Here is a 9,439-nt window from a genome sequence, read left to right as displayed (position 1 = left end):
TAGATGGGGGTGGGGTCAGGTTTGCAGATAAATAACTTTAGTGGCGGGGTCTGAGGGAAGACCGTTAGGTTGTTATGCTAGTAATAACTCAGGGTAAGGGGGTCGAGAGAAATAAAAGAAAGGCGGGGGGTGAGGGTCTGTTAGAGCGGGGAGGAAGGATTAAGCAAAGCCTGTCTGGGAATGCACAGTGCAGATTTGCTTTAACCATTTCCTGCCTCCTCTCTTTCGATGGGAGGGGAGAGAGCTGCTGTACAATGCGACCCGACAGAAGCCACGCAAAATCGTCCTCGTTCCTCCTCTGTCTACAGAATGAGCTCCCTGAGGTCCAGAGCGGGCCAAACTCTAAACCTGCACTTGCCCCCTCCCCTCCCTTCCAGGTGACTAGGGGCACCAAGGCCTCAGTACCAATCTACCAATCGCACTTTGGACTTCCTATAGGAAAAGCCAAGGGAACTCAGTGTTTGTTTTGTTTCCCTTCCCAAATGGATCCCAGGTGCCAGTAGCTAAATCTTACAGTTTCAGCAATAACAATGATAGCCCTTTGGAAAGATGGAGATCTTTTCCTGTTGCAAAGTTTGGAATTTTGATCTCTGTTGGAGTATTTCCCCCTTGATGTTTTGTAGCCAAAGGAATCCTGATGAAGTTGTGTTTCGGTTTTGTTGTTGTTGTTGTTTGGTTTGGTTTGGTTTGGTTTTTCACCTCGGGAAAGGATAGATACGAGAAAAATAGAAATAAATAAAATGAAATCAAATTTTTTTTTAAAATGCCCACGTGCCACGTACTGCACTCGGGTTAATTCTTCTGCTATTTACTGTAGCTAATTTTTGCGGTGGCATGCATTGTTTCACTAAAGAAAAAAAAGTTACTGGGAATCAGGTGAGTATTCTTTCCCCTTTAAGGGAAACCATTTCGAAAATACGAATTTAAGCCAAAGAATGCAAATATAGGGCATATGTCATACATTTCTGCCACAGTGACCCCACCAAATTTTTTTCTGAGCCCTGACATGATTCAGCTTTGAGTAAATACTGCCCTCTGCTGTTCTATGTCAGCCTTACACCTTTAGTTGTCTGCTTTCTTGCCTAAAATTAAATGCAGAGACTAAAAAGATCTGGTTACAAGGCTAATTCCTCCTTCTTGCCTAGGGATAGTGACAAAGAAAAAAGATCTTTGGGAATCTCCTAGTGCCTTTCCTTATTTGAGGTAAAAAAAAAAAGTTTAAGAGCAATAGAGCAGAGAGCAAATTCAAGTCCTCTGATGTAGACAGCCTGTAACCTGAGACTAATACATGGAAATCTGAATACTATAAATGCTTTCACCAATTCCTTTGTTTAGGTTAGAACATTCACTTTTGCATATTCCACTACTGTATATAATGACATATATAGCATATATAATGAGTGAATTGGAAACAGACAAGAAAGTTAAATTCCAACATTTCTAACAAGAAAGTTAAATTTCAACAATTCTGTATTTTTAGGACTTGAAAACTTTCTAAAACTTTGGAAGTTTTTCTTTTAAAAGAGACATTTTTAATTCTTTTCCCAAACCCATATCTCTGCCAACAAGTTTCAATCGTAATACCATTTTTCTGGTGTGATTTAGCCAACAAAGATTTGTAGATTAACTGAAGCAGAACTAAACGTTTTTTTATTCATTTTTTAAATTCAACTATAATTAACATTCAGTTATATTCATTTCAGTTGTACAATATAATGGTTCGACAAGTCTGTACATTACTCTGTGCTCATCATGATAAGTGTGATCTTAGTCCCCTGCTCCTTTTTCACCCGGCGCCCCTCTGGTAACCATCAGTTTGTTCTCTACATTTAAGAGTCTATTTTATTGTCTGTCTCTTTCTTTCTTTGTGGGACCAAATCATGGCTATGGTGTATGGTTTTAAAAGAATATTAGGGGTTTTTTTTGTTTGTTTGTTGTTGTTGCTAATGCGCCACAATTCAATCACTCAGGTAAGAAAGAATAGAAAGAAAACATTTAGATACTTGTTGTAAGAGATCAGGTACTTCTGTTTGATTTTGTTTGTTTGTTTGTAGAACCTGTGGAGTAATCTCCATATTTAGTCCCTATAGTTTTAAATTTAGTCATTTATAAGCGGATTTAATTTGGGAGAACAGGTGAAAATCATTCATTTTGTGGAATGGGGTGTTCATTTTGTGTAATATTGTTTTTAATTTAAAAAATGAGATATGGCAAAATTAAGTAATATTTCTATAAATATGTGTATATTCAGTACATAAAATAACTTTGTGAACAATTCTGAAAGAGGATTATCAAAAATGATTTAGACTATGGTATGGTTATTTGAGTAAGTGGAAGCTTTCCATGATAATTACTTTAAAGTAAGACATTCATTTATAGATAACACCTATGCATAAAATTACAGTCTAGGTATACATAGGTACATAATTTAAGATACGGCATAGAAAAAGATTATACTGAAAGACAAGGGATGAAGCCTTTATTATATTTTATTCTCTCGGGTTTCAAAAATTGTGATAATACAGTGCATGATGAAAAGTAAGGATGCCCCGCAAAAAAGTTAAATAAAAGAAAATAGACATATAGAGACTGAATGTTTGAAAAAAAAAAAGTTTTGTTTATCTTTGCTTTTCCACCAAAAGTTCAACTGTTTTAAGAAAAGAACTACTTAGTGAGAGCTTTCAAGAAACATGAAAATAGATGCTTCTAAGAGAGAAGATATTCATCAATTTTAATAGACTGTATGGGAAATTATAAATATATATATATATATTTTGTCCAGGCATGAAAGAAGCTAGAGAATACAGCTCATGTGAGCTCTAGAACATACATAAAAACCAATAGTTTTATGATCATTTGTTGCTCTGATCTGTACACATTTGCCATCATTACTTCATTAATTGTCTGAATTTTTTTTTCGTGTTTTAGACCTCAGGTAAAAAAGCGTCGGTTAGTCATACTCTTTAATTTATAGCACATTAGCAACACTGTCTGGAACAGTACTCTCCTTCCTACTTCCCCCTTTTCCTTCCCTTCTCCCCTCTCTTCCTAGTCCTTCTCTCCCCCTGTCTTTCCCTCTCTTGCTTCTGCTCCTCTCCTTTCCTCTCTTTTCTCTTCCCTTCCAATTCCCACCGCCATTCCTTTTTCTCCCCTAGGTTTTCTATTCTCCTCTCCTCTCCCTTCCCCTCCCTCTTGCCTCTCTCCCTTTTCTCTTCATTATATTTGGCTTACTTTATTTTAGTGTGTTCTACCTTACTCTCCTCTCCTTATCATTCTTCACTCCCATTACAGGACTCCCAGAGGCAAATATTCTAATGAGGGGAAAGTGTGTCTTTTTGTTTCCATATTTTTGCAAAATATGTATTATAGAGTTGTCCTGTATTTTTTTTTTAGGGACTAACACACCCTTTTAATATGTTTTTAAATATTTTTAAGGTTTAAAAAGTGTTTAAAGTTTGTGATTCCTCGTAGGAAAACATTATCTGAATGAATACCCTAATGGCAAACCACTATAGAATGTTTCAGTTGCATGTGGGGCAGAGGGGTAGGGATTCTCTTCACAGCACCCCAGCTTTCTTCATGAGAAGGTCAGAGGTACACTGGTTTGTATTATTGCGACATCCATTAGGTGATCATAGCTTTTCCTTCAGCAAGGGCTTTATTTGTCAGAAGGGCATTATGCTTGACCTCCAAATTTGGCTGACAATTTACTGATGAGATTCATAACCTTTAGATTGCTCTGGTATTTTGACATATTCGCTGGGTTCTGGGCCACATCCTGGAAGGCCACCATAACTTCTGGATCCTGCATGGCTGTGAGAACCTCTGGATCACTAAGAATTTCATTGAGCCCAAGCATTCCTGCCATTCCAGGCATCCCCCCTGCCATTCCAGACATTCCTCCAGGAAAATTACCAGGCATTCCCCCAGGAAAGCCACCTGGGAAAGAGCCATACTGAGCTCCTGATTGTCGTCTGGCTTCTTCCTCCCTCTGGGCTCTCTCATGTTCTTCCCAAGCCTTCTTAACCCTTTCTATTCTTTCTTTGATCTCTCGCTCTTCACGTTTTCGCTCATACTTTCTCCGATGTTCAGCAATTTTCTGGGCCCTCAGTTGAACTTCTTTCAGCATTGCACTAGCATCTTCATCATAATCCAGTTTACAAGCAAGGGCAAGATCATGTGCTGCTTCTTCCCAATGGCCCAGAAGTCTGTGTGCTTTCCCTCCCCACTTATAAGGCTGAGCTGAATCAGAATTTATTTCAATAGCTCTGTCACAGTCTCGAATGGCAGCATTTGGCTTCTGTAATTTGATAAAGACACTGGCTCTCTTGGCATAGAGAATGGCCAAGCGAGGATTCAGTTTGATGGCATCTGTGAACAAGTCAATGGCTTTCTGTAGTTCGCCATCATTTAGGGCATCAATGGCAGCCACATTTTTATCATTTGCCTGATCCATCATGTCCTCTGTTATCTCTACATTTTCATCTCCCATTTCTTGAGGGGCATCAGTATCTGGTTCAATCACACCTTCACTGTCAATTTCTACATCACTTTCCTCACTTGATGATTCGTCTGTCTTTATGTTTTCCTCCGCCTTCTTACTATCTGTTTTTTCTTCCTCGATATTGTCTTCTGATTTAGTTTTATGAGTGGCAGGTGGTAGCAGGAGGGGAAGCTTGCTCTCCACCCACTCCCACAGGAAGCGAATTTCCTCGGTGTGCAGAACACTTGGATCCTGCTTACACATTTTCACGAAGGCCCGAAGTTCGCTCACTTTGCGGGGGTCCATGGTCCAGGGGCGGTGGCAGGCGGCAGGCGGCAGGCGGCAGGCGGCAGGTGGCAGGCGCGGCTGAGGTTGCGGCCCGATTCCAGGCCCGTGTACTAGCTCAGCGTGATCGTGTAGAAGGGGAGTTGTCCTGTATTTTTGACTGAGATAAATGATTTGGATTATATTGTGTATGTGTCTCATCCTGTTTCTTATCTTTTTTACCAAACACTGTTTTAAAGATTTATATGTGTTGCTATTATATGTGGACATCTAAATTATTGTTTCTGACTTTTACCTTTTACTATTAGGGAGGTATCCATTACCCTTAACCTACATCTACTTACACAGTTGTAGACTCCCAGTTTGCTTCCAGTTCCCTGACATCACAAATTAGTCTGCAATGAATACCCTTGTAATTGTCCCCATATGGAAATGAATATCTGTGGGATACATAATGTCAAAGGAAGAAGCCTCCACTCCATATCTGAAATAAAGAGCTGATTACTTGCTAAACAAGTGAGAGCTGCATTTGTAGGACACAGTATTTCTGAGCAAAGAAGAGAACTGATCTGAGATTTGGGGAAGTCTGGCCATCAGAGATGGCAAACTTTCAGAAATGGGAGGAGTTCAAGATTCGTTAACTTTTAGCTGTGGAATTGAAGTTACTATAGTTTTTGCAGGTAGGCTGAATTTCAGATGTACGGTTACTATTGTGAATTTAACATTGATTTGGGGTGGGTTTAATACTGTCTTATAAAACAGTTCTTGATAACATTGATACAGGTGGGTAGGATTTTTGTCCTTACCTATATTATTTCTTACTCTTATTTCTTTGTTCAGTTCTGTTGCTTTCCAACTTTTTGTGCTAAGTGTTTAATTCAGTATTTTAGATGTTTTAATTCCTGATAAATATATTTAAAACTATGAAGTTCCCTCAAAGTACTAGATTACCCTTACTCCACAAAAAAAGTTTAATTATAAAATATTATGTATTGTGATTTCATTATCATTCACTTTTAAATATTTAGTAATTTATTTTATGGTTTCCTCTGTAGCACAAGGATATTTATTAATATATAATTACATTTCAAAATATGTGAAAACTAATTAAGAGCCCTCTCCTTCAGCAAACACTGCTGCTTTCAGCACCTTCCCTGGTACATAGAATATATATCCCTTTGTCACTATTTATTCAATGTGTTATATTCAAAAAGAATAGAAGAAAGAAAGAAATTTTTAATTTCTCTCCTCTCACATTTCCCTAACCTACTCCAAAGCAATCTATGGAATTTTTGGGGGGCAGCGGGGCTGATTCTTTGCCTTTACTATATATTTGCCTTTACCAGTAAGATTTTTTCTTTCATATTATTTTCCTATATTTAGTTTTGGCCCTTTTTTTCTGCTTAAAAAGGACCCTTTAACATTTTTTTTAATTTTTTATTGTTATGTTAATCACCATACATTACATCATTAGTTCTTGATGTAGTGTTCCATGATTCATTGTTTGTGCAAAACACCCAGTGCTCCAAGCCGAACGTGCCCTCCTTAATACCCATCACCAGGCTAACCCATCCCTCCACCCTCCTCCCCTCTACAACCCTCAGTTTGTTTTTCAGAGTCCATCGTCTCTCATGGTTCGTCTTCCCCTCCTGCTATCTTATTCTTTTTTTTTTCTTAACATATCTTGCATTATTTGTTTCAGAAGTACAGATCTGTGATTCAACAGTCTTGCACAATTCACAGTGCTCACCATAGCACATACCCTCCCCAATGTCTATCACCCAGCCACCCCATCCCTTCTACCCCCCACCACTCAGCAACACTCAGTTTGTTTCCTGAGATTAACAATTCTTCATATCAGTGAGGTCATATGATACATGTCTTTCTCTGATTGACTTATTTCACTCAGCATAACACCCTCCAGTTCCATCCACGTAGTTGCAAATGGCAAGATCTCATTCCTTTTGATGGCTGCATAATATTCCATTGTGTATATATACCACTTCTTCTTTATCCATTCATCTGTCCATGGACATCTTGGCTCTTTCCACAGTTTGGCTATTGTGGACATTGCTGCTATAAACATTGGGGTACTCGTACCCCTTGGGATCCCTACATTTGTATGTTTGTGGTAAATACCCAGTAGTGCAATTGCTGGATCATATGGTAGCTCTATTTTCAACTGTTTGAGGAACCTCCATACTGTTTTCCAGAGTGGCTGCACAAGCTTGCATTCCCACCAACAGTGTAGGAGGGTTCCCCTTTCTCCACATCCCCGCCAACATCTGTCGTTTCCTGACTTGTTAATTTTAGCCATTCTGACTGGTGTGAGGTGGTATCTCATTGAGGTTTTGATTTGGATTTCCCTGATGCCGAGCGATGTTGAGCACTGTTTCATGTGTCTGTTGGCCATTGGGATGTCTTCTTTGGAAAAATGTCTGTTCATGTCCTCTGCCCATTTCTTGATTGGATTATTTGTTCTTTGGGTGTGGAGTTTGATAAGTTCTTTATAGATTTTGGATACTAGCCCTTTATCTGATACGTCATTTGCAAATATTTTCTCCCATTCTGTCGGTTGTCTTATGGTTTTGTGGACTGTTTCTTTTGCTGTGCAAAAGCTTTTTATCTTGATGAGGTCCCAATATTTCATGTTTGCCCTTGCTTCCCTTGCCTTTGGCGATGTTTCTAGGAAGAAGTTGCTGCAGCTGAGGTCGAAGAGGTTGCTGCCTCTGTTCTCCTTTAGGATTTTGATGGACTCCTGTCTCACGTTTAGGTCTTTCAACCATTTGGAGTCTATTTTTGTGTGTGGTGTAAGGAAATGGTCCAGTTTCATTCTTCTGCATGTGGCGGTCCAATTTTCCTAACACCACTTATTGAAGAGACTGTCTTTTTGCCATTGGACATTCTTGCCTACTTTGTCAAAGATGAGTTGAACATAGAGTTGAGGGTCCATTTCTGGGCTCTCGATTCTGTTCCATTGATCTATGTGTCTGTTTTTGTGCCAGTACCACACTGTCTTGATGATGACAGCTTTGTAATAGAGCTGGAAGTCTGGAATTGTGATGCCGCCAGCTTTGCTTTTCTTTTTCAGTATTCCTCTGGCTATTTGGGCTCTCTTCTGGTTCCATACAAATTTTAGGATTATTTGTTCCATTTCTTTGAAAAAAGTGGATGGTATTTTGATGGGGATTGCATTGAATGTGTAGATTGCTCTAGGTAGCATGTACATCTTCACAATGTTGGTTCTTCCAATCCATGAGCATGGAACGTTTTTCCATTTCTTTGTGTCTTCTTCAATTTCTTTCCTGAGTATTTTATAGTTTTCTGAGTACAGATCCTTTGCCTCTTTGGTTAAATTTATTCCTAGGTATCTTATGGTTTTGGGTGCAATTGTAAATGGGATAGACTCCTTGATTTGTCTCTCTTCTGTCTTGTTGTTGGTGTATAGGAATGCCACTGATTTCTGTGCCTTGATTTTATATCCTGCTACTTTACTGAATTCCTGTATGAATTCTAGCAGTTTTGGGTGGAATCTTTTGGGTTCTCCACATACAGTATCATATCATGTGCAAAGAGTGAGAGTTTGACTTCCTCTTTGCCGATTTGGATGCCTTTGATTTCTTTTTGTTTTCTGATTGCTGTGGCTAGGACTTCTAATACTATGTTGAATAGTAGTGGTGATAGTGGACATCCCTGCCGTGTTCCTGACCTTAAGGGAAAAGCTCTCAGCATTTCCCCATTGAGAATGATATTCGCTGTAGGTTTTTCATAGATGGCTTTTATGATATTGAGGTATGTACCTTCTATCCCTATACTCTGAAGAGTTTTGATCAAGAAAGGATGCTGTACTTTGTCAAATGCTTTTTCTGCATCTATTGAGAGGATCATATGATTCTTGTTCTTTCTTTAGTTAATGTATTGTATCACGTTGATTGATTTACAGATGTTGAACCAGCCTTGCAGCCAAGGGATAAATCCCACTTGGTCGTGGTGAATAATCCTTTTAATGTACTGTTGGACCCTATTGGCTAGTATTTTGGTGAGAATTTTTGCATCCATGTTCATCAAGGATATTGGTCTGTAATTCTCCTTTTTGATGGGGTCTTTGTCTGGTTTTGGGATCAAGGTAATAGTGGCCTCCTAAAATGAGTTTGGAAGTTTTCCTTCCATTTCTATATTTTGGAACAGTTTCAGGAGAATAGGTATTAATTCTTCTTTAAATGTCTGATAGAATTCCCCTGGGAAGCCATCTAGCCCTGGGCTTTTGTTTGTTGGGAGATTTTGGATGACTGCTTCAATTTCCTTAGTGGTTATAGGTCTGTTCAGGTTTTCTATTTCTTCCTGGTTCAACTTTGGTAGTTGATACATCTCTACGAATGCACCCATTTCTTCCAGGTTATCTAATTTGCTGGCATAGAGTTGCTCATAATATATTCTTATAATTGTTTGTATTTCTTTGGTGTTGGTTGTGATCTCTCCTCTTTCATTCATGATTTTGTGGATTTGGGTCATTTCTCTTTGCTTTTGATAAGTCTGGCCAGGGGTTAATCAATCTTGTGAATTCTTTCAAAGAACCAGCTCCTAGTTTCGTTGATCTATTCTACTGTTCTTTTGGTTTCTAGTTCATTGATTTCTGCTCTGATCTTTATTATTTCTCTTATCCTGCTGGGT

General features: G+C 38.8%; 1 protein-coding gene across 1 annotated transcript; it reads right to left on the bottom strand.

Moving 5' to 3' along the window:
* Window positions 1–3,676: 3,676 nt before the first annotated feature.
* LOC113925639 (hsc70-interacting protein-like) lies at window positions 3,677–4,789 on the bottom strand. The gene has a single exon (XM_035726364.1). It carries the CDS (start codon window positions 4,787–4,789, stop codon window positions 3,677–3,679), a length of 1,113 nt encoding a protein of 370 aa, XP_035582257.1.
* Window positions 4,790–9,439: the final 4,650 nt, after the last annotated feature.

This window comes from Zalophus californianus, chromosome 2, assembly GCF_009762305.2.
Source record: "Zalophus californianus isolate mZalCal1 chromosome 2, mZalCal1.pri.v2, whole genome shotgun sequence".
Classification (NCBI taxonomy): domain Eukaryota; kingdom Metazoa; phylum Chordata; class Mammalia; order Carnivora; family Otariidae; genus Zalophus; species Zalophus californianus.
The sequence above is the reverse complement of the archived record's forward strand: the minus strand, read 5'-3'. Positions and strand labels throughout refer to the sequence as shown.